We start from the raw sequence: 25,813 nt of genomic DNA, 5'->3' as shown, positions 1-25,813 counted from the left end.
TCCAGCATAATATACTGGAACTCCAGTCTAATATACTGGAGTTCCAATATAACATACCGGTCCAGCATAGTTTGGAGCACCGGTGCTCCAGTCTCCAATATATTATATCGGAGCCAGCAAAGTATACCGGTCCAGCATAATATGCTGGAAGTTCATACACAGGTGCACCGAACTCCAGTATATTATGCTGGAACGTCTCTGTTGCAACAAAATAGTGGATATTTTTCAATGACTTGGCAAACGCTGGCTATTTTTGAATGAGCAGTCCGAAAACTAACTATCCCGTGCTATTTTTACAAAGCTAAACGGGCAGCTTACATGATAGATCTGCCCCTGCCGGTTTGATGAATGATTAACCAATTCAATATTGAGGAAGAGAAGAAGAGCTGGAGAAACGATTGTCTAACGGAAGTAAAAAGTTAGCATTGTTTAAATGTGGTTAAAAATATAGTTTGGTTCATGAAATATATAAGTGATCAAAATTTATAAGTATATTTTTCGTCATTACTATTNATAGTATATTTTCGTTCATACTATAGTAGAAATAACTACATATATAGTCTAGATATACTATCACTTACCTACTCTTGAAGCTAGTTACAAAAGATATCTACCCCACCAAGGATACAGAGAAAAATTTCTTTTTAAAAAATAAGAAAGAATATAAGAGAAGTGCTACTTGATTAAGGTTTAAAAAAGAAAAAAAAACATAAACGAGTCAGGATCAGCAATGAACCAAAGAGAAATATATGTAATAGAAAAAATTTCTATTACATTTCCCACAATTTTTCCAAGTACGTCTATTGTTACATTCAAACAGCATCTAATGCTTTAAGATTTCTTTCATTGATTACAAGAACATATTTATTGGTTTCAGCACCTCTATATGACAAAAACTATAGTAGCAGCTAGCATAAGGTAGTACATAATTTGGATATTCACGCAGCAAGGACAATCTTCTGCAACTCGTTTCATTCCTTAGTCCAACTAAAGCTTAGACTTCAGTGTTCTCCACTCATCAAATGATATCATCACCTTTCCAATTGCTCTCCTATCTTTGAGTGCAGTAAAGGCAAGATGGGCCTGCCAAAAGCGAACAATAATGTGGCAGTTATCTTGATTCCATTATCAATAAGAACTAAATCCAAGCGCAATGAAAACACATGTACCAATGACATAAATATGTAACTTAGCTTTCGGAAACCTACACTACAGGTGATATTGACATACAGTCATGCATATTCCTAGTTCTACTTAAATATGTAACTTAGCTTTCGAAAACCTACACAACAAGTGATAGTGACATACAGTCATTGATACATGCCGGATGAGCATGCCTAACTATTTCCAAGTCAACATCATAGCATTGGAGTGCTTTAAAGGAGTCAAGATCAAGAAGACTATACTTGTAATAATTGACTAAGCTCCTTAGAATTAACTTAGGGCTATTTGGGTCAATTGTAGCCAAATACCCACTCTAGTATAAATAGCCCTTAAGGCTTTTATTTTAGGTAGACTTGATTAATGATAACCTTTAAGACTTGCAAGTCCCACCCTTTATCCTTTATCTTTTAATTAATGCATTTATATTTATGCCTTTAATTTTTTAATTGCTTTCATTAGTGCTAAATTAGTTTTAGTTGGACTTAATTGCTTAATTACTTTATCCGGGTTTTCAAGAGTTGTCAATCTCTTGAGGGTTTGATAGTTTAGGGTTACAATTGATTGAGTTCATAGTGGTAATTAGACTTCATATCCTAATTGGTTCTTGTTCTTCCAATCAATTGTAGGTCTAGCTCTTATGTTCATAGCTTAGGGTTACAATTGATTGAGTTCATAGAGGTAATTAGGTTTCATATCCTAATTGGTTCTTGTTCTTATATAACCATTTCTAGGTCCAGCTCTTATTTTTGATTCCGCGTGTTTTGCTATATTCGTGTTTTCGATACGATTCCGTATCAGTCATGCATATTCCTAGTTCTACTCTAATTTGTATTTTCTTAAATAACTGTGGTATCTGAGCCAGCTTGCGTGTAACTCGACTAATTCCACGGGATATCTGCTATCTCCCACCAGCAACAGGTACCAGGTAACTCCATCCATAAGGCTTGGACATATGGGAAGAAATCACCTAGTGTTTTTGTCTCCGTCGAGAATTGAACCTCAGACCTCATGGTTCTAACCCACTTCATTGACCACTAACTCTCATAATTCTACTCTAATTTGTAGTATGAGTCGCATTATCATCACCAAAAGAGGGTTGCTTGTTGGAAGTCTCCATTCGTTTGCGCTAGTTTCTATTCTTCCTTTCTTTAACAAGTAAAGATAAAACAGGGAAAGAACACTACAGTTTCCTATTAAATTTGCGAAGGCACGGCGGAAACCACTATGCTACGTTTCCAACAGCATAAAGAATAACTGGCTCCCCAAAGCCCTGGAAAAGTAATTTAGTCGGTTGACCCACGTTTTATGAGGCAGAAAACTACCACATTGAGATCATTAAGTGAACAAAATTTGAAAAAAAGAATTGGGGGAGAAACCAAAGTAACGTCATTAACTACTTCTTTCTGCCTCAAATAAGTTAAAAGGATTTCTCATTTCCGGTTCCTTTAAAAACCAAAAGCTAAACCTGTAAACAAACCGTGAACAACAGTTAACTTCTGTTTCTGTTATGCCCTTTGAACTGACATTGATTGATTTGACCTAAGTTGCTTGGACTCGGGTGCGGATCTCGAATCCTTCATGATCTAAATTTTTAGATTCGGGGGTATGGTCCCAGGTACGGATAATGGTGTGGGAATTCAGCTAGAAATAATTCAAATATTTAAAATAGAGCTATAAAAATATGTCTAAATTATGAGACATTATGTGAAAAACTTCCAAGATATTCCGAGAAGAAGAAAATGTTGATCAAGAGGAGAATCCAAGAAGGAAATAAAAAGAAAGGACTGACGTAAAATATTCTATATACAAGGTATTCCATTTTCTTTAATTTTACCCTAGCTTTTGTTTTGATTTAAAAAATTATTGTATTTGTCCTTAATTTCTCCGTTGATCTTGGTCAAAGTACCCAAAATCGGTTGCCCAGATCCGTTACGGATCCCACACCCACGTCGTGTCGACACTGGCACGACACTGAAAGTGAAGAGTTCGAGCGACTTAGAATTTGACTGACACGTTATTTAGGAATGGAAAATAAAGGGACTTTGTACATTGAGATGTATCTGATAGACCATAAACTATATTTTGAATTTAGAAGATTCGAGCTTTTACATGTGATATAGTACATAATTGCTATTGCACATAACTAAAATTTGGGCCTTGTGTGTTGTAGGGTTAGTGGGACTTTTAGGCCTCATTTGTTATTTTTAAGATTAAGACGTCTGATATCAAGATGTGTATTAAGATTAAGATGTATGAATCTTGATACACATCTGAATATTAAGATGTGTATGAAGATTTGAATACTAAAAAATTAAGTCTGTTTGATTTTTAACATCTGAATGTACAAAATTAATCTTTATTCAAAAATTAATAAACATAAAATTCAAATGAAATACTAATTAATATTATTTCTATCAATGAAATATATAGTGTTTTAAAATATGGTAGTTGCTGGCGGTGATGGCCAACAATGGTGCTCGTGAATACCGACTTGAGGTGGTGGTTGGTGATAATTTTGGTTAACGGTGGTGGTTCGGGGTAGTAGCTAGTGGTGATTTGTAGTGGTGGCGATTATTATTGAGGATGTTGGTGGTGATAGTTAATAATGACAGGTGGTGGTGGTAGTTATGATTGAGGAAGGTGGTGTTGGGTGGTGGTAGCTTATAATGATGGGCAGTGCCAACAATGGTTGTTGATGGTGATGGGGAGGTTAGTTATGGTAGTTGAGGTGAAAGAGTGTTAGTTGTGGTTGAGAATGACGGTGGTGGGAGTGGTGGGGATGGCGGGTGGTGATAGTCGATAATGGTGGCAGCTGTGATTGAGGATGATGGTGGTTGAGTATGGTTGTGGTGGGTGGTATGGTGGTAGTTGATAATGGTGGGTGGTATGGTGGTAGTTGAAAATGAATATGGATGATAGCCTCTTAATGAAATTAAGTTTCTGTTATAGATCTTAACCATACAGACCCATTAAGTGGTTGTGAAGTTAAAAATAAAAACACTTAATTATTAAGATCTGAATAATTAAGATTCAGCCTTTAAAAACAAACGCACTTAATGTCTGAGAACTGAATGATTAAGATTCAGACCTCCATTAAGCGCAAACAAATGAGGCATTAGTCCTTAAGTTCCCAATTATAGCACGTAAATCCCCAATAGTTCTTAACATTTTTATAATTTCTGAGGAACCCGGAAAAACTAATGAGCAATAGCTTACTAAACTTTCTATGGATGTCCTAAGTTATAGGACTGACTCATGCTACCAGTATGACTGACAACCGGACTGTTTAAATTATTGATTTTCCTATTCTTGACAAGAAGTCCCGCATATATGCTACAACTGGAAACTCAGGGAATACAATCACCCTAATTCTTCAACCGGACAAAAGAAAGAAAACAACTTTAGCAGTGGTGTTGCTTAGAGAAGTATGAGACTAGCAAGATCAAGCTTAGTCCTCATTGTCACAACCAATTTCAAGAAATTTTCCGTGTTGAATGGAACTTCATTTGATATTTACTTTTTCTTTTTCAAGAATTTCTTCGTTATTGAAAGCAGAAATATCAAATACTGTAGAAGAAATAATGAGCATCCAGATAAGTCATGTGTTGGTTTACTTTCAGTTCAGAATGGATTCAGTTGAACACTGTTGTCAAGAAGAATATAATTTAACAGTATGTACTTGTGCACCAAGGATTATGTCACTGGCCATGCACAAATGCACCAGACTACCTCTCTCGATATAAGAAGATCCTAGCCACATATTTCTTCTCCATAGTAACCCTACGACCTAGACCTCTAAGTTTCTAGAGGCCATTGTGTTTCTCTCGTGCATGATGATCCAGGATGGACCTTGAATAGCTAGTAATCAAGCATTTAATAGCTTGGCAAGCCCGCATTCTTTAGGATTAATGTTCAGAGCTGGGCACCTTACTTTAGGATTTTAACTATCTTGAAGGTCCGTAAGGATCAGACAGCCTTTTTTTGAATATGAAATGCTAGTCCCTGCACATTACTAGGATCTTTTCTTACTTTTTTCTGGATTTAAAAAGTGATAAATGCCAAAGATTCTTACCTCTGCCAGGCTGAATGTATGAGAAATGTTGATTGTAATCAAACCCTTAGACAACCAGGATAGGAGCTCTTTCAGAGAATCTCCAAGCACATTAGGTTGATATATCTTATGGCTTCCCCAATAGAGTCCGTGAATCGTCCAGTTCTGATGGAAAAAAAAAAGTATAAAAAATGATGGTTATTACTCTCGGACAAAAGAAAATGAATAAGCTTTCTCTTTTTGGGGGCTGGGATGACACAGTAAAGAGAGATAAAAAGAAATGAAAGTCCTTTGCTGCTCATACTGCTTGTATTATGAGACACCTGGATAATTAATAGTAGCTTGTCCATATTATGAAATGAAAGGTGGAGCAAACTTCTCATGCAATAATTTGGGAGCAGCATGTCTTAAAAGAAAATATTTACATGCCTTGACATCCTCTTGTGACAAGAGCGTGAAATTTCTACTCTTTAGATCCTTCAAGATTGGTTTTCCTTTCGTTTTTTTTCCGTTTTTTTTTTTTGAAATAGTGGTACCTACGCCAGCCTTGGGTGCGCCTCGACCATTTCATTGGGTTGCTACCTCCCACCAGCACAGGTACCGAATAACTCTGCCCACCATAGCCTAGGAAGATGGGACGAATTCACGTAGTGTTTTGTCTCTATTGGAATTTGAATGGTCTCCCAAGTTTGCACTCACTTCATTGACCACTAAGCCACACCCTTCAGTGCAAGATCCCTCTAGATTGTTGATTTGAGACTAAGAAATGTTGTTGCTAGCATGTTGCAACATAGTATATGCAATCAGGATTATGGCAAGACAGTCTATATTCTGAGAATGATCTTTTAACTTACTGCTTGAATTCAAATTTCAAACTATTAGTAGGAACTTCAAGGAGCTAGTGTGCCCACCACATGCGTAACTTAGGAGCCTTGGACATGTCTAATTAAGAGCTACTCAATTGACCAGCAACCGGACTAATTAAGCCTGGTACAGTCAACCGACTAGAAGGAAAGAACCAAAAGGGGCTAAAAAGAAAAAGATTGGGGTGCTTAGAAGCAGTACCTTCACCAAAGCAATGTTCGCTGGGATGACAGGTACTTCTCCACTTGCAAATCCAATAACCAGAATTTGCGCTCCCCAATTTAATAGCTTCAAGCTATCTTTTGTAAGCTTCCCGCCGACCGGATCATACAAGACATCAACCCCTTTGAGCTTTCTTGACTTCAGGAAGCCCTTGACACTTTCGATGACGTTTGCATTGCTCAAGTCTACTACATGATCAACTCCTAAAGATTTCAAAAATTGCACCTTTTCATTTCCCCTAAGATTAACAGACAAGGATAACTTTTAGCACAACAACCTTAAAAGAACTTTTTTGTACACTTGAGAATTGAAAAGTACCTAGCAACTGCAATAACTGTTGCTCCACAAACCTTCCCAATTTGTACCGCTGAGAGCCCAACACCTCCAGCCGCTCCAAGTACCATTAACACCTACCATTTGTAAACCAGTATGTCACATGATTCGGGTGTATAATAAATCATGTACCAATGGCCTTACCATTTTATGCCCTAAAGCTCAAGGGAAGGTGACCCTACCTGATTGGGACGCAGCTGTGCTCTATGCACCAGAGCCACATGGGATGTCCCATATGCAACAGGAAGTGCACCCGCTGCCACTAGATCACACCCATCAGGTACTCGAAACCTTCAATTATAAGCTAACTTAAGACATTTTTGAACACTAAAACCATTGAACCAACCCAAAAGTAAGAAAAAAAGCACAAGTCTAGTTTGGCTCATATACAATGTCCATTGACCTATGTCGCGCGAAATCAAGTAAGGGTACACTTCCCATTTTTACCAAATTTTAGGGGCCGCTTGGTTACAAGGACTAGGGAGGTTATCCCAGTATAATATTTGGGATTATCTATCATGGTTATATCCCAGGATTATAATTCTTGGATAACCTGGTTTTGAACCAAACAACCCCTCGTGTATATTGAAAGATATGCACTAGTATCCACGCACACCCCACCCTCCCAGACGGGCCAGACCCTCACTTGTGGGAACTCACTGGTATGTTGTTGTTGTTGTTGCACTAGTATCCAAGCCCTATTACAATAATTTCAATTGTTTAACGTTTAACCAATCAATTAAACATGTACACCTCAAATCGAACTAGTAAAAGTGGACTCTGCTAATCATTTACCCATTCTTCTATTAGGCCCATTTCATTTCAATATAAATGGAGAGTGTCGTCTAAACCACGTAAATCAATTCCAATACTGAAGATAAACTTCGAAAACGAAAACTAAGCTTTCCGCATTTGAATTGTTTAATTATTGTAAAATAAAGCAGAAGAGATTAAGGAACAACTGACAAGCCGGATTGATCGGCAACGATGAATTGAGCAAAGGAGCCAAGTGCAACAAAAGAGCAAACGGGATCACCAATTTTGAACTTAGTAACATTAGGGCCAACGGCATCAACAACGCCGGAGTAATCGGAGCCAGGAATGAAAGGTAAAGGGGGTTCTCTTGGTACTTGCCGAGGACTTGGAGGTAATTTGCGAAATTCAAGCTGGTTGCTTTGACTCGTACTCTAACGGAGGTAGGTGACCCCAAATTAGGGATTGGATGAGAGGTTGAGACATCGAATGGTGAATTTTCTGAGACATTCGGTGGCAGAGTAGGATCGCCGAGTTTTCTTACAAGTAGAGCTTCCATTTTTCACAGTATATCTTTTGTGCATCTACACTCCAGATAAGCTCGGTTTTTGTACTTGTATGGTTGTTTGGTTATTGATAGGGTGTTTGGCCAAGCTTCTTTTTTTTTTTCAAAAGTGGGTTTTTTTGTCAAAAGCATTTTTGGCAAAAAATTGAGGTGTTTGGTCAAGCTTTTGGAAGGAAAAAAGTGCTTTTGAGGAGAAGCAGAAGCAGTTTTGGAGAAGCAGAAAAAAAGTAGCTTCTCTTCAAAAGCACTTTTTTGAGAAGCACTTTTGAGAAAAATACACTTAGAAGCAGTTTTTTAAATCTTGGCCAAACACGAATTGCTGCTCATAAGTGCTTTTTAAACTAATTAGCCAAACACAAACTGTTTCTCACCAACCAAAAGTACTTTTGAGAAAAGCACTTTTAAAAAAAAGCACTTCTCAAAATAAGCTGATTTTTGCAGCTTGACCAAACGAGCTATGAGATTCTATAGCATTTTATCTGTATTTTTGTTTTTCTCTCCACTAGGATAAGAACCCGCGCAATTTGCGGATAATTTGACAAAATATTTTTATTATATAGAAAAGGAAAGATGGTTGACCAAGGGCATATATGTCATTTTATAAAATTTTCATGTTCGCATTTCTTAAATGTAAAATACACGTGGACCCCACATTCCTCTAGCCACAACTCTCCTTTAAATGCACTATGCATGTGTTAATTAGACTATTTGTGCAGTGCAAATGCTCATTTCCAATCTTTTTCTCATTTTGAAAAATTATTAATTTTGTTTATTCAAATAGAAGTTTTCATAGAGAAAATAAAATTAATTTTTAAATAATACACCAACAAAAAGAAGTATCTATGTTTACAAGATTTTCATATTTACCCATACTATCTTAAAGCAATTTGAAAATAAAAATTAAATAATTTTCATCTACCATATTATTTGAAGACCATTTCAAACTAAATATTTTTATATTCAAAAGTAATTTTAAAATATATAGCTTGTTAAACCTCAAAAGTTAATTAACTAAACACCAACAAATAATAATTTTAATAAAATTATAATATTGGGCCCGTATACGGGCCTTTCCTCATCTGGTTAATCTTATAAAATTATGATCTAATATATCATATTAATTTAATAAATATTAGTTGTATTTTATTATTTAATATAGTGTGCAGAAATATATCACAATCTATACAAAATTAAATGATACACATCATATAGTAATCAAATAAATTATTTGTTCCTTTTTATTTTTATTATTGAATTAGCAAGTACTCCCTCCGTTTCAATTTAGATGACACACTTTCCTTATTAGTCCGTTCCAAAAAGAATCACATTTCTATATTGGGAATAATTCATCTTTAAACTTTTCATTACCCATATTAACCTTAATGGGAAGCTTTTACAATCATACCATGAATCTGCTCCCCTTTGTATCCTCCCCACCACATGGGGTAGATTTATGCTCCTTGGAAAATATTAGAGCTGATCGTATCTACTGGTCACTCACTAATAGTGGTACATTTACAGTCAATTCTATGTATAGGGCCTTAGAAAAAATATATACTGACAGTGCAAACACTTGCAATCAACTTAATTGGTCATGGAAACTACCTATACTTCCTAAAGTCAAGTATTTCATTTGGCTTCCTTACCATAACAGATTGCCAACACATCAATTTCTACACAAGTTAAATATTATAACTGAAGCCACTTGCCCCTTTTGCCACGAAGCAGATGAAACTCTGAATCATATCTTTTTTATTATTATTTTATTATTATATAGAAGAGCCAAATGTGGTCAACCAAGGACAAATTTGACATTGTGCTCAACTATAAAAATATTTTCCTATACTTATTCTTTCAATACTCACTCGACACTTCTCTCAACACAATTCTAGAACAATCAGTTCTTTTATCTCTTTTGTTTCAACTTCCAACAATGGAAAAACATCACATTTTCAAGAACAACTTTTTGAGTTTTATCTTAATTTTGCCCAAATTTCTTCCGGTTCTCTTCAGACCTCTGAATTTCACATCTGAAATTCATGGCTTGATGTCCTTCTTATTCTGTCCCCAATTTCACGACTGATGTAAAGATTTTTCGGTTGTAATTCCCAATTTCACGGCTGATCTAAAGGTTTTTCATGTGCCCCTCCCTCGGTTAGCTTCACCCTTTTAGCCGGTGATTTTCCGTTAATTTTTCCTCTTTGTTCATTTTATTGATTCGGTTGTAATTATTTTTTATTTTTGGTGACTATCTGTTCTTATTATTTATTTATATAGAAGAGCCAAATGTGGTCGACCAAGGACAAATTTGACATTTTGCTCAACTATAAAAATATTTTCCTATACTTATTCTTTCAATACTCACTCGACACTTCTCTCAACACAATTCTAGAACATTCAGTTCTTTTATCTCTTTTGTTTCAACTTCCAACAATGGAAAAACATCACATTTTCAAGAACAACTTTTTGAGTTTTATCTTAATTTTGCCCAAATTTCTTCCGGTTCTCTTCAGACCTCTGAATTTCACATCTGAAATTCATGGCTTGATGTCCTTCTTATTCTGTCCCCAATTTCACGACTGATGTAAAGATTTTTCGGTTGTAATTCCCAATTTCACGGCTGATCTAAAGGCTTTTCATGTGCCCCTCCCTCGGTTAGCTTCACCCTTTTAGCCGGTGATTTTCCGTTAATTTTTCCTCTTTGTTCATTTATTGATTCGGTTGTAATTATTTTTTATTTTTGGTGACTCTCTGTTCTTATTATTTTATATGGGTCATTTAACTGAAACAAGACTGTTTTGTAGCAGCTTAAAGTGTTGGGAAGAGATTCGTTCTCGAAAAAGACTGTCCTATTCAAGGCCTTGAGTTTTCACAAGTCTTGCTTTAGTTATTTGCTTGCTGAGATGACCAAGAAGGTAAGTCATTATTTTATCATTTAGTGGAAATACTTTAGACTATAATATTTTTTATCTGGGATTTATCTAACTGCAATAAATACGGTAGGTAACGTTGATGATCCTGACTCAGAGAGAATGACTATTTATGATAAATGGATAATTTCCAGTAGAAGTATCAAAGTAAGCTTCGTATACTCTCTTTTTCTTCATTTCATACCTTTCGTACGATTACATAGATTTTAAGATATGGTGTATGGTGAAGAACTTTGAACAGTTCTTATTTACATATAGATTGGTCAAAGTAAGTTTGGCTGCCATTTCATTTGTTATTCTTGTTTAATTTCTCCCCTGTCACGCAATCCTCAATGTCCTCAAACTCTATTACTAACCAATGCAGAGAGGTGTGATATCTCCTTCAACAGTGCATTACTAAAGGTGCTTTTGTAACACTTTATTTTGTGTATCTGAAATTTGTTTTACACGATCTTTGCTTGGATTAAGACTTTGATTGACTTTTCTATTGTAGAAAATACCTCATAGAGATTCTATAGATGCTAAGATTAGGTAGGCGTAGTTAGGTTACTCAACTAGAGCTAGCTACATCAGACTTCACAAATGCCTAAGTATCTAATCATCTCAGTTTTATACCACATTTATTGTATTGTGCCAACTTTTATTGTGATAAGGAGGAATAATTTCTTAAGAAGTGTGCAACTTTTTAGTTTCTAACGAGATAACATGTATGTGTAGTTTTTAAGGAATTTATAGTGCTGCTACACTACACTTCGTTTTATTTTTTAGAGAAAGTTTAGCGCATTTGGTAGTTTAGAGTTATAATAATCATGTGATTGATTTCTAATATTCTGGTTTTTTTTTTTTGATGAAGTAATGAGTTATATAGAATTTCTAATATTCTGGCTTGGATTACCTCTTTTTGATAATTACACCTTCGAGAATAAATTTGCAAGAAAATATTTTCTTCTTTTTTGCATTCCATATTTCAAAGACGAGTATATATAAATACTGTACTTCAAAATAATTAGTTAGTAATAAGGTAGTTCTATAGTAGGAGGCTAATGAACTGAAGTATTGACAAGAATATTATATAAATATGGCATGTATAGCTGAGAAACCATTCCTTTATGTATATTCTGGAATGTTTGGCTCAAGAGGAACATAATGTATTTTGAGGGGAAGGAAGAGAATATTTTGTTGCTGAAGAATAGATGCATCCATAGTTTAAAATTTTGGTGTAATGCTGATACTTCTAACGATTTTAATGTAATGTTGGAGTTTCTAGATTCCTTACAGCTTTAGAAGGACCCAATCTAGCGCGATACTTTGGAGAAAATATTCATAAGTTCACGTCTTTGGGGTGAATCGATGAATACAATAACACGAAAGGACAAAATTACTAATTGAAAGTCTGAATTGAGCGCACCTGAAGAAGCTCCTCAATGACATCTTCCATAGTAATAACACCGACAACTTCTTGATTGAGAGGGATCTCAGGGATTGGATTATTTTCCAAATCCAAGAGAAAGAGAGAGAGAGAGATTCCATAGGATTATATATAAATACATCTGGGTGCTAAAACTTTTATTCTTTTATGAAAACATGTTGTTCATGTGGGAAATTGTGAAAACACTTTTGAGAGATGAGTTCCTTTTGGATCTAACATTCTATCTTCTTTTTTCCTGAAAATGATTGATTTGAATCATATCTTCAAGGTATTATTCTATGGCTTTGATTATTAATTAATATTGTCATATTAGATATTCAGCCATTGCTTGTCACTTATCAAAGGCGCGCTTAAGCCCTGAAGCGAGGCTCAAAACATATTGAGCGCTTCGCCTCGCTTAGAAGGCACTTTAGTGTTACCATCAAGGCTCTAAGACATACTTTTCCTTGTCAATGAGCGTAATCCTGAAGAGAGACACTAAGCGATTTTCTTCAATTTCTTTGTCCATATTTGGTATTCATGCTTATAGATATTAGTCTTGTACTACACATACATATTTGTTATTTTATCCATTAGCGGCTTTTTTCATTAAAGCCCACGCTTTATTTGTGCTTTGCGCATAAAGCCCCAACAGACCTTAGAGCTTTTTTTGCACTTTTCGCCTTTGATACTGAGAGTATTTCAACAATAATAGCCTTACTTTTATAAATATATATGGCCTGCGAATAGAGCTGTCTTTTGTGGACCATCTCCTATCTCTTTGGAAAAATCTTCCTCAAATAATATGTTGTCTACATTTGAAGGATTCTTATTAGGGGTTGTAAATTTCATACGCCTCCAATATGATTTGGTAGTTTTGTGGCCTTACAATGGTAGTGGCTTCAAAGCATTAAGCTTTCTCTTCCTTTTGGGTTTCACAAGATCAACTGGAGATATAGTGTATGTTAATCTACCTTTTTTTATTAATGTGATAACAGATAGCTGCCAAAGTTCCTCTCTTCGCTGTTAATTCTTTATGCTTTGATGTACTTCTTCTGTTTCTTGTGGTAAAGTTCCTTTATTTGCTACTTTATCTTTATATCACCAGAATTAGCGTGAGATCCTTCTTTATTTGTGTACTCTCTCCTGACAAAAATGCTTGAAATGTTACCTTAGAAAAAGTCTAATGAACCATCATTTGCTGATCTAAAAAGGTTAGATCATGGTTACTCAATCTAGAAATGCTAAGATGTTTATCTAAAATTGGTGTAAAATTCTTGTGTCCTTGTTGTCGGCATAAAATATGATTTTCCTCGATATTAGTTCTTGAATATTGTTTACTTGAAGAGATCTCCTTTTATATTACAGATACCTCATGCATGTTCTTAAATTGAAGTAGATGAATAACGTCATGCAAGTATTCTAAGGCCTGTTAAATAAACTCATTAGCCAATTCATATTGTTTGTTGTTGCATTTTGGAGTAAATATAGTCAACTATAAAATCAAAATATATCATTATTCTCTGTTGTTACTACCACAGTGTGTTCAATTTTTTTTTGTTCGAAAGTTGCTATGAACTGTGGACAGAACAAATGAATAGACGTTTTACTTCGTAGAATATTGATGCCTTTCCTCAAGATACTTCGCATCTCCAAGATAAATATATGTCTCTTTGATTCTGGTTCTATTCGTTGCAATTACTGACAAAATTTTCCCATTTTTATATCGTTTGACAGTGGCAGATAGTGATGAATCATGGGGATAACGCGACATGCCAAACTAGCAGTTTGTCAAGGCTTTCAGTATGAGGGGAATTTGCTGAGTATATTGCCCTTTTTTTTTGCTATCCAATTCTTAATAATAGGATCTAATTATTTGTAATATTAAAGCTTATAATGCAAAAATTAGCGGTTACACTCAACTGTATTTTATGCAATTGCAGTATTAGCATACTTTATATCTTAATGACATTCCAATTCGCTGAAAAATTGATCACTTCAAAATGTAAATGTTGGGCCCGTGCTATCACGGGCTATACCCATCTAGTAACTTGTACAAATGCTAGACTCTACTGGCATAAACTGGGAACGGGGAGGCTTATTAACTCTCTACTACATTTGGACACACCTCAAAAATGGCTATTATATTTAATAAATTACAAAGGCATTAAACTACCATACAACATTAACCCACGTACTTATTTTCCATTAAGCCTTTGGAACATTTGGATCACTCGTAATAGAAACCTTCGTAATAGAAACCTTCACGATGGAATTCATATTAATATAAATATCAATTTGACAACTCAACAAGCCACTGAATTTTCTTACCTAGTTGCATCCTCCCACAAAGTGCCACAAAGGATCATGATGCCTCTTAAATGGATACCACCTGAGCTCAATACTTATAAATTAAATACAGATGGGGCTCATTCAGCAAAATTGAATACTGACGGCATTGGGGCCTAATTAGAAATCATAAAGAGGATTGGATTGTAGGTTTCTCAGGGTACATGCCACGACAATCATCTATTTCAGCGGAGCTACATGCCTTGATACAGGACTTAGAATAGCAATTCAACACAATCTCTCACCACTTTCTATGGAAATTGATGCAAAGGAGGTAATCACCATGCTGCATTGTGACAATATAATACATGCTAACCAACTACTTGATTGCAGGCACCTTTTGCTGAGGCTCAGTAATCCCAGGGTTCAACATGTGTACAGAGAACAAAATCGAGTTGCGGATCAACTAGCTAAAGCAGGACATTTTTTGGAAGCCAACTCTCCAATGCGAGTTTTTGATGCACCACCATCTTTTGTAACACCTCTTTTGGAAGCTGATAAGCATGGACTAACACTTATGAAATCTCTTCCAACAACAACATGTGAATCTGATGATCTACAGGCTAGGACAATGGGGAGAAATAGTGATGAAACACAAAATACGATCATGGAGACTGTTCAACTACTATCAACACCTTTATGTTGTTGTGATGATAATTCCATTAGGAATACCAAAAATAATGTTACTACTACTAGTCTTAACTTAGATTGTAATATGGTGCAACCTGGGCACCTTAGACTCTGTACGCATGAAATTTAATTAATGCTATCTATCTTTCTTACCAAAAAAAAAAAACCTCCGATTGCACCATTTTTTCTAAGCTACGCCCCAACTAATACTGAAAAAGGGCTCGTCATATGAGCCTTTGTTCCAACATGTTCTTTTTACATTATTAGTGTTGTTATAACACCATGTTCTTAGAAACATATTGTCTTAAACGTACATGATAAACAACAGACACCAGTTACACAATGAATACACACAAAAAAACCTTCCTAATGTTGTTTTTTCTCTTTTAATGTGCAAATTGAGGTTCAGTTCTGATTGTCACTGGTGATAGCGATCGGCTTGTTCCACCATGGAACTCTGAAAGACTTTCACGGGCCATTCCTGGATCTTGTCTTGAAATAATCAAGAATTGTGGCCACTTGCCCCATGAAGAAAAGGTGGAAGAATTTGTATCCATTTTTGACAGATTCCTTTAAAGAGTTTTTGGGTTGCGAAAAGAGCCTCATCTGCAACCAGCAACATGAGACTGATATTTTTTCTAGTTCAACTTGGCCGGGATTGACTCATATTGGTGACTGGTGAACATTAAGTTTGAGACAAGAGTTGCCTACTCAAGGTCATATATAGAATTTAAAGGAAAACGTTATAGCTCTTTGTCAATGTTATGAATCCTATGAACACCTATAGGTAGCTGCTAATTTGTGCAGGTAAACATCTATTTCTTTGATCATCCTTGAGACTATGACAAAGTTCTATGATGTAATACAATACATGTATATTGAGACTTGTAAAATTGTACTTCAGTTTATTTCATAGTAGCTGAAACCTCTGCAGTTTTACAAGAAGCCCGTGATTTGCAGCTACAAACTGAAACAACAATAACAACCCAGTAAAATCCCACTAGTGGGGTCTGTGGAGGGTAGTGTGTACGCAGACCTTACCCTTACAAGTGCGGAAAGCATATTAATTTTACAATATCCCATTGTATGCATCATAAGACAATAGATGGTATTCCATCTTCAGAAAGGGGGTTCAAGAGATATGGTGAGAGAGGGATCCGGTAAACCACGAGGAATATCAAAACCATACATGAAATCCTCTCCAAATATCACAGCACCAGCTGGTAATGCCCCAGCACCTACTCCCATTCCAAAACCAGGTCTTGCATTTCGTGCTGCTGCAGTTCCACTTTGTGGCATACTTTAGTAACTAGATGGCGTGTTGTCTGTTCTTGGGTAAAAGTTGAAATGTAACAAACATTAGCAGGTGGAGGTGGTGGTGGTGGTGGAGCAAGATGTGGCTGATAGCTCGGTCCTGTTGCTGGTGCTTAGCTCGTTCCCCCCACCGATGGGTGGGAATAATTTGTAGCACACGGTACTTGACGTGCATATTGGTGATTTGGCTGTGGTTGGTTTCCCTGCAGTTGAGCAGGGGTCAAGGCTTGTTGTTGTGGGTATTCTGGTGCAGGTTTATATCCATTAGCCAAGTTGAAGCCACTGTTGTTATCTGCAAGCTTAAATCCCTCATTGTCACCTAGTAAATCTGATGTCATCACAATAACTCTTCAGTCAAAACTCATAAGAGTATGGTTCTTGGTCCAAAGTATTACTTGAATCAAGGGTCTTTTTCATTAATTCTAAGGGAGCAAAGACAGTCTATTCATGACCTTAATGTGAAAAGCTTGTTAAATATTTATACCTGGGAGTGAACTTGGTTCTTCTCTTTCCTCTGAAATTCGTATCGATACATCAACAAATCCCTGAGGTTTATTCGAGTTGTTTCTCCGCAATTGAAAGCTCCCCACCTTTTCAACAGGCTTTGAAATCTCAGAGTTGTTATTGTACTTGTCCAGAAATTCTTTCAAAATCACAGTAGCTGTTCCCAGGAGCTTTTCTCTAAGAAAAATGGGCTCTCTACTGTAAACTTCAATATGGAGAGCATCTAATTCAGAAGTGTCAACTAACATTGAAAATTTGGTTTTCCAAACAGGATTTGCACTGCGTGAAGAATCAATCTTGGAACAGTACTTGTTGTTTGGATCAATCCATCCAACATCATACCATTGCAGCTTCCACAAAGATGATGTTTGTCGTAACCCCCTGGCAGAAATCAGGCAGACTTCAGTCCATATTTTCCCCATTTCAGGTAAAGCTTTTTGCTTGATTGATACAAATGGTGACAGAATATGTGCTCCTCAAAGGTTCTTTCCTTGATTATAAAAAGAAAAAAATGTACAGTTTTGCATCATAATAAGGCTACCTTACTTTTATGATAAGAAAATACTTTACATTATTTTGAGTTCTGTTAAGAGTAATCTAGGTAGCTTTTCCCCGTATTGCGACTCACAAGTCTATCAGAGGGGGACGGGAATCAGAATGTTAGTCAAAAGTTTGCAACAAAACAACGTTGAAAAATTAACTCAGGGTCCACTCGAAAGTAATTTATCCACCGGTTTACGCCTGTACTGCAATTACAACAATATTCCACGAAAACGGATAATATGGATATTCATATTATCCATGACTTCTTGAATATGATAACCTTTGGAACCCCCAATTTGAATTTCTGCAAATGTAAAAATTAAACGCATTGGTTATCCATTTTTTAAGTGGATAATATGGATCTTATTCATATTTGACTCATTTCTAAGATGTTCATTATTCAATCTATTTTATAGTGGATAATATGGATGAATAACTATAATTTTTTAACACCGCTAGTCTATGTATGATTTTTTTATTTACTGTGAAAATTTACATAGATTCAAAAGGTTTTAGCTTCCAGCTTCTCCACTTTTTCTTGTGTTATGTCTTGCTCCTCTTGACAAGAATATCTCTATTTTAGAAAGTAAAAAGGATCTTTAGGTAACTTATTAAAACCAAAAAGACCAACTGAGATTATTTACAAGTGGTGACATAGGAAACAGTTTGTTCGACGAACTATTAATTCTCTACTTTTTATTATAAAGAAGAATATAGCAATTAGAGGACAATGCTCTATGCAAAAATCACTAGCCCATCCAGAGACCATTTTTCATGTTAGTGAACAAGGGAAAAAGTCTACTCATCTAAGTATCACACAACTATGTAATCATTTATGCATCGACATTTACACTTTAACACTAGCTGAAAGGAATAAAAAGAAGGGGGAAATAAGAGCAAGAGTGTGCTGATGCTAAAGCATATAAACCATTGTCAGCCTTGTTTCAATCTCTCAACAACAATGTGCACTCCTTGGCCTGGTTCTACAATCATCCTATAAGCTGGCGAGTGCTTGTATTTTGGAGAAAGGGAGAAGCGAAACTTGGAAATGATAAGTGAAATCACAATCTTGAGTTCCACCATCGCAAAATTCTTACCTAAGCAGAGGCGAGGACCTAGTCCAAATGGGATATAAACTTGTGGCGATTTACAAGCACCCGAAACTCCATTCTCAAATCTCTCTGGCTTAAATTCATTGGCGTCTCGTCCCCATATCTCAGGGTCACGATGCAGTGTTGGGATCAAAGTCCACAAGCATACACCTTTTGGCACTACAATGCGACCAATCTGTGTATCTTCCAATGCCTCCCTTGACACAAATGCTGCTGGCGGATACAAACGCATCGCTTCTTGAATAACCATTGTCACCTTCATATCAAGTTCTAGTATTAGATGCAAATCAAAATTTTAGAAGACTTTAACTTCTATGCACGTCACCTAAAAAGTAACTACAGGTAACTGTCCATTTATAACAAGTGAGACTTAATAACCTGAAATACATCGATATTGTAAAAATTCTTTATGCAGTCAGTATATACAATTTCAATTGATTTTAGAATGATACAGAAACAACACTTCTTGAATGCCCATTGTCACCTTCTTATATACTGATCGTTGAGACATAAAAGTAATTAAAACTGCAACCTCTCTAACAGTTTAAGTTTTTAGGCCAGATGGTCACGCAGTTCAATACATATTAGTAAATTAGAATGATATGGTTGAGTAGTGAAGGATAAATGTGATGAGTACCATTTTCATTTTGGAGACTGACTCTGCATCTAGGACGCCATCGGGGCAAATTTGAGCCATTTCGTCACGTATACGAGATTGCCATTCTGGATGCAAAGCCAGAAGCATGAGACACCATGATGCAGCAACAGCAGTGGACTCATGACCTGCAAAGTATATGTTCTTGCAATTGTCAACTATGAATTTCCTGGACGAATTCTCGCCTACACTATCGTCGTTGATAGCTCCCTCGAGTATCGAATGCAACAAGTCTTTCTCATTTGACAATGTCTCTAAGAATTCCCTTTTTCTTTCTTTCACTGCTTCCCATATCAATGACTCTATCTCTTTCTCTAAGTTCTCAATCTCCTTTTGCCGCCTACTTGGTAGAAACCTATAACATAGTCCAAATCCCAAATATTTGACGTTTTAGAAAAACACAAACTCGTTTAAGACATACGAAAATCTTAAANCTGCTGAAAAACTTCTCAGTATAACTTCTCAGATCCTCTCCCACGCTGATTTCCGCCATTTTACTCCCTTCCGCTTCAATGTTTTCATCCCATTTTCTTGTCAAAAGCTCAGCTGATTGCAACATCAGGCTCACCATCCCCTGTAAATTCATAGTATTCAAGTTTCATTTTTTCCAATCCAACCATTATTTATTCTATATTGGTACTATTAAGTTTCTGTTTATTTTCTTTTCTTCGTCGATTACCTTGACCTTGTCCATGAAGAATTCGGGCGCTACAATTTTCCTCTGCATGGCCCAAATGTGGCCATTAGACCTCAAAATACCATTACCAAGCATAGGGGCAAGTCTTTTGGTGACATAAGAAGGCTTCCCTAAATCCAGGCTTTTACTTTGGTTCATTTCTTTTACTAGCTCCGGTTGGTTCACGTACAAATGTTGCTTGTTTCCTGTTGTATATGTATATATAGGACCTGCAGTTAATCACACAAGCAAAAAACTCAATACATAAAATAAGGGCGTCAAAAATCAGTTATGCAGATTTTTTCAATTTGAAGTAGGCATTGAGGTTATTAGCCTCGGATAAATGATTTGAATTTTTAACTAACATATGAAATGAAACTTGTCTAACACTAATGGTTAAAATTCATAAAAGAGCTCTTGTCATAACCTAATCCCAAGGCAACTATTGTTCTCTATGGCGTAGTAGAACTCACGGATTTGTCCCTCGGGCTGTGCTATCATCGAGCGCGCCCAAAACGCGCATACCATATGAGTTTGTGTAATATATACCTTATAAAGCTCTTCAATTTCTTTTTCCAGTCGCATGTGGAATGCGCTTAAGGAATCATGTGCACTCCTTCCGAAATTTGTCAATCTAGAAGATTGTTAATCCTTCTCTTTGACCCGCAAAGAAAACAAAGAGGGACATTTTCTTTTAGGAACATGGTTCGTTCATTCACTTGCTCATGAACTTTCAGCTTCGCCTAAAGCAACAGGGGGGTGGGTAAGGCCAACAACTATATGAGAGGTAGTCCACCCTTCGTGTCACAACTCTAATGCAACTATACAAGTACATGCCAAAAGTAGTAACAGTGAAGAAGCACATGTTGTTACACTATTACTGTCCATGTGTTCCCTAAATCTCTATTCTCTAACTCCTACCTCAATTGGGCAACTTGTAAATGAGGAAGGTTGTACTCAATCTTACATGTGTCTTTTAACTATGACCCACCAATCTAGTCAATTGTCACATTGAAAGGAAAGTCTGATTTAATAATATTATAACACCAAAATAGGAAAGGTCCTCAAATTTTGACCTTACATTAGGCAGGTCACTAGACCTACTTTCGACTAGAATTTTTATGGATAAACTTAATTTACACCAACATGAAAATGTAACTCTTCGTAACATATCTAACATGCTAATTGAACATTACAGTAATAAGTTGATATTTTTATTTCAAATATATTTGATCATGTAAAATTTTGCACGCCATATTCTCTTCGATTTGATGTTAATTTCTATCCTACTTTAGCTACAATTCATTACTCCATTAATCTTAGGGATCTGGTGACTAGATCTGTCCGTGGATTAAGGATATCACGTGGCCAGTGGCCAAAATCTGACTTATATTTACTGAAGATATTACATGTACCGCAGCTTGGTCAAAACTTCAGTACAAGCTTCATTAAATTACTGGGATCCATACATTGACTTCCAACCAGTGGATCTTGTTAGAGTTAAAGTTTAATGGTAGTATTTAAATAAGATTTTTTAATTTTTTAAAAATATTTTTAGAATTAAGGAAGAACCCAAAGTACTTTTTGTTAATACGTAGACAGAAATGATGAGAAAAATACGGACAAATGTAGAAGAATGTAAACACAATTTTAAAAAATGCGTAATAAAGGTAAGACATGATAAAATATTTGATATGTTACGTTCTTATATTTCTATCAAAATATGGTTCCTTTTTCTTTCCTCCCGTCCAATCCCGAGAAATACTTAAATGTCTTTAAAATATTTAATATTGGTGGCAATCAATTATAGATCCACAGTATTAAATAATACGATCATCTCATTGTCGTTCGCATATTTTAACATAACAATAATGCAGTCCGCAATTGGAATGGATGTCTAATTCAATCACTATATATAACGCCTCCGATGCCTTCTTAATTATTTCCCCAGGGGGTAAAGTAAATGAAAATGAGTTATATTGCCATCAACCCATATTTTACACAAAGATTATATATATTGTTATAAATAGAATTGTATTTATGGTGAATGTCTATATTTAGAGAGATTCTAGGGTTCATTGCGCTAAGTCACCCTCTCCCTATAAATAGAGGGTTCTATTCTATTGTAATTCATACCAAAATCAATAAGAATTCTCTCTCCCTACTTTCCTTACAATATTCTTCTTCTTCTTTTATTATTTCATAACACGTTATCAGCACGAGACTCTAACCAATTGAGTAGAAGCTTTGGGATTGAGCATAATGATTGTCAATAGTTCTATGAACTTCCTTCATGATTAAATTTTGGATTTAAGGTAAGTATTTTACCGTATTTTTCTCTTTTATTCTATACTTTGATTTTATATACAAGCAAAGACAACAAAGTTTGATTATAACTCTAATGGAGTTTGTAAGAAATTACAACCACCTGAAGTGGTAAAATTTCTATGCCTTGCCATGATGAAATTCATGTATGATTGTGGGCAAACTATTGAAAACACGTCCCATTGAATTTGCTCCATTCTCATTCCCTTAAGAGAATGTGATAGCAGTATGTAATAAGTCTGAAAGAAGACAAAATTATTACTATGAATGTATCAATGGATGTGGACGTGGCAATAGACGAAATTATAATCGTCATCATTGTGATAAGGAGAATAATAAGGATTCTCAAAATAATCTTTCATTTTGTGAATGTAATATTTGTCATTGATTTGACATGAGATTTTATAAAGCGCATATAGATGATTATGGTCCATTCATGATGTGAATGTGACAACATCTGATTTATAAATACATATTCATTCTTGGAAGAATATGAACGCGCTAGTGGTAGTAAATATACCACACTCACCTCTAGAAGGAGGTTTGAGATGATTAAGAAAATAATATCATTATTATGGCATGCATGGTCATTGGTCACGTACCTATTGTACGCCAAAATATTTTGGCATTGTGATTATTAAAAGTCAACGGTAATACAAGAAATAGATCTTGCATATAATTTTGACCATAACCATAATGGTATAACTTTCTCATTAAAAGAGATATTGGGTGTTGATGAATATGTGGTACTACAAAATTAATTGAGAACTCTGCAAGAGCCAATTATACTATTTTGGAGAAACACAATTGATTACCAATAAGGTATTGTGTTGTAGTAAGTCTCAAAGAAACTTATTCAGTTTCCAAAGTATACGCGAAAGCGGTTGATTATATTGAGACTATAAATAAAGGAAAGATTTAATATCTTCTATTACTACAACTTGTAGCGGGATAATATGTATGTGAAAAGCTACCCGCTTTATTCTCCAATTTGTACTACATAAACAAAAGAATAGCACAATGAAGTGGATATTTATTGATATAAAAACCCATATCATAATAAACTTGGAGTTTATTCATAATTGCACACATCATGGTGTAAACCTGAAGTTTATCAATACTGATAATTTATCCAGTTGGCATACTTGGTTTACCATGTTAATTCATGTACGATGTGCAAAAATAATAGAGAATTCACATGGGTAAATATTAAAGAACTAGAAAGTTCTTTACGAATTCTCTTATATTGCTTGTTCTCATTAATTAATAGATCAACTAAAATTGGGATTGAATCCCATGAATGCTGGAAATATCAAAGGTGAATATGGGCCCATTCACCTGCCATGTATACTACAAAAGATGCATCTATGAGATGGTTACATGTGCGATTATTATTAACCCGCAACATGGTGTTTGCGAGGTAACTTGCTCAATAAATTAATTTAGAGCATATTCCAGATTTTCTATTCAAGAAGTTCATCTTGATAAGTTGGTCTANTAATAGACACTCGCCCAGCTATATTTAGTTTAAGCTATTTAGTGTGGCTACTTATATTTATTCTTCAAATTAAATTGTGAAAGAAAGCTGCAAAAGTATGTGATGACAACCATTTTCCTTGTTACTGTATTAAGTATTGAATAATAAGAGATGAATAGAAAAATGCCAAGAGGGCCAAAATTTAATAATCACAAGAAGACATCAATTGGTGCATATGATGAAATCATTCTCGCTAAAGCTTTGGATTTTACTCTTTTTCTTGCTTTTTTTTTTTTCTCTTTCTCTTTTTCTTTTTGGATCTGCAAGTACTACCAATAAGAGATAATAATTCAAACTAGTAGCAAAGATGCCAGCACATCACTCTGATCACAGTTTTTAATGCTTTAAGATCTTTTAGTTCACAGTATATAGCATGCTAACTTAGGGACTATTTTTGCTATATACAAAAATATCTATAATGACTATGCTATTTGTGCTACTGCCTTTTGATAAAAAAAGTTTAATCTTTGTTAGCAAAAAAAAAAAGGAGAGAGAGAGAGAATTAAAGTCCTTCAGCTGCTTAAAAGTTTCTCTATGGAAAGGCTAAGCCTACTCAAGTGCTAACATAATTGTATACAAAATCTTAGTGGAACAAATTGAAGTTTAGTTAAGAATTTCTGTCTTCATTTTTTTCCTCATGATTTTATGCAAGCACTCTCTTATAAAAATAAAGAAAAAATGGACAAAATTTAGAATCCTTTTTCCTTCCATTAAAGACACGATACTTGGTGACAGCCTGGAAGTTTTGAAGTACAGAAACAATCCATTTTTTCCTTTCTTTCAAGCTAATTATTGCTATCTTTCCTTTTTTTCTCTCTTTTTTTTATTTTATTTTGTTTTGGACAGGAAGGTCGGTTATCTTTTCCTTGTTCTTTTTCTTTATGATGTGCATCAGTCACGTGGAATGACGTAAAACTTTCCATCAATCAAGCCCTAAAGTAGAAGAATAAGAAAAAAAGAAGAATCTTCCCGGAAACCAAAGAATGAAAAGGGTCGCACTTCAAAGATGTAACATAGATAATCTATTCTAATATAAGTATTATTGATTATTTTTACGACTCAAACGCATGACTTAAACATCATATAAAGTTAACTTTGCTGTTAATCTAAGGTTCCCAAGAATAAAAGGATGGAGTGTAATAAAAAAGATCTAATTACCGTAGAGTTTTCGCCATTGTTCAAAGTAGGGGAAGAGAGAAGAGGTATAATCATGTGCCACAAATTCATCATAGTTGGCTGGAGCTTTAAGAGAAGCAGCTTGAATCTTCTGCATTTCAGGAACATTTCCATATAAAAGAGATGGTTTAGGTCCATTAATTCCTTGTTTCTGAAGCTTCCATCGAAGTCTTTGAGCTGACTTTAACCACAGAATATTAAATATATAAAAAACTCCAAAACCAAGAACCAGTATAATTAACACCACTGAAGAAACAAAGCTCTTCAAAAAAGTAGAAGAAATTAGAAGAGGAGGAAGAAGGAGGAGGAGGGAGAGTAGCACAAAAGCTGCAGCCTTCATTTTTGGCTTTTCTTGCGCCTTTCTTTGGATACACACTCTATACATAATAAAATAGGTTGCAGTATTGGGGAGAGACTATATATATATATATAACGCTTTGAGATTTTGACAGCCTTTTGTCACCTTATTTGGTTTGTTATTATTGATATGTTATTATTATGAATCACGCTGTAATAAACAGGGATTGGCACTGCGGGCGTGTCATATATAGCACCTTATTCTGTGACGCTCCCTTATAATTAATTAGTTAAATTATCATGAATAATATATATACTATTCCCTCCTGTCCATATTTATTGTCGTGCTTGTTAAGTATATTTGGTCTAAAATAGTTATCATTTTAGAAAATTAAGGTACAATTA

At 35.2% G+C, this 25,813-nt stretch overlaps 3 protein-coding genes and 1 long non-coding RNA gene across 6 annotated transcripts; 1 reads left to right on the top strand and 3 right to left on the bottom strand.

Moving 5' to 3' along the window:
* Positions 1–731: 731 nt before the first annotated feature.
* On the bottom strand, positions 732–7,993 carry LOC109220518 (quinone oxidoreductase-like protein 2 homolog). Its single transcript, XM_019384982.1, is given in 7 exon segments — positions 732–1,083; positions 5,237–5,380; positions 6,281–6,539; positions 6,620–6,711; positions 6,817–6,925; positions 7,601–7,754; positions 7,757–7,993. Coding segments are annotated over 7 exon segments (1,044 nt in total). The 5' UTR covers positions 7,947–7,993; the 3' UTR covers positions 732–987.
* Positions 7,994–10,134: 2,141 nt separating this feature from the next.
* On the top strand, positions 10,135–14,256 carry LOC109220519. 3 transcript variants are annotated; one of them, XR_002067107.1, is made up of 4 exons: positions 10,135–10,628; positions 10,760–10,867; positions 10,956–11,029; positions 11,247–14,256. It is a non-coding gene; the product is annotated as an uncharacterized LOC109220519 (long non-coding RNA). The 3 variants fall into 3 exon arrangements; XR_002067108.1 differs by having other exon boundaries at positions 10,757–10,867; positions 14,028–14,256; XR_002067106.1 differs by having other exon boundaries at positions 10,136–10,628; positions 14,028–14,256.
* Positions 14,257–16,036: 1,780 nt separating this feature from the next.
* On the bottom strand, positions 16,037–17,706 carry LOC109220517. Its single transcript, XM_019384981.1, has 3 exons — positions 17,068–17,706; positions 16,701–16,911; positions 16,037–16,569 (listed from the first exon to the last, which is right to left on the bottom strand). Exons 1-3 carry the CDS (start codon positions 17,507–17,509, stop codon positions 16,389–16,391), a joined length of 834 nt encoding a protein of 277 aa, XP_019240526.1. The 5' UTR covers positions 17,510–17,706; the 3' UTR covers positions 16,037–16,388.
* Positions 17,707–18,441: 735 nt separating this feature from the next.
* On the bottom strand, positions 18,442–25,568 carry LOC109220520 (cytochrome P450 714A1-like). Its single transcript, XM_019384983.1, is given in 5 exon segments — positions 18,442–18,998; positions 19,380–19,725; positions 19,727–19,971; positions 20,077–20,303; positions 25,094–25,568. Coding segments are annotated over 5 exon segments (1,656 nt in total). The 5' UTR covers positions 25,497–25,568; the 3' UTR covers positions 18,442–18,563.
* Between the last annotated feature and the right edge of the window lie 245 nt (positions 25,569–25,813).

Source organism: Nicotiana attenuata, unplaced genomic scaffold, assembly GCF_001879085.1.
Source record: "Nicotiana attenuata strain UT unplaced genomic scaffold, NIATTr2, whole genome shotgun sequence".
In the NCBI taxonomy this organism is placed as follows: domain Eukaryota; kingdom Viridiplantae; phylum Streptophyta; class Magnoliopsida; order Solanales; family Solanaceae; genus Nicotiana; species Nicotiana attenuata.
The sequence above is the reverse complement of the archived record's forward strand: the minus strand, read 5'-3'. Positions and strand labels throughout refer to the sequence as shown.

What these genes read in the sequence shown, in the direction of transcription:
- LOC109220517 (XM_019384981.1), bottom strand. Translation starts at nt 17,509, where the DNA reads ATGGGGAAAATATGGACTGAAGTCTGCCTGATTTCTGCCAGGGGGTTA. An exon ending in AGAACCAAGTTCACTCCCAG is followed by an intron (nt 16,912 to 17,067) that starts GTATAAATATTT and finishes TGATGACATCAG; the next exon opens with ATTTACTAGGTGACAATGAG. An exon ending in CCATCGGTGGGGGGAACGAG is followed by an intron (nt 16,570 to 16,700) that starts CTAAGCACCAGC and finishes TAGTTACTAAAG; the next exon opens with TATGCCACAAAGTGGAACTG.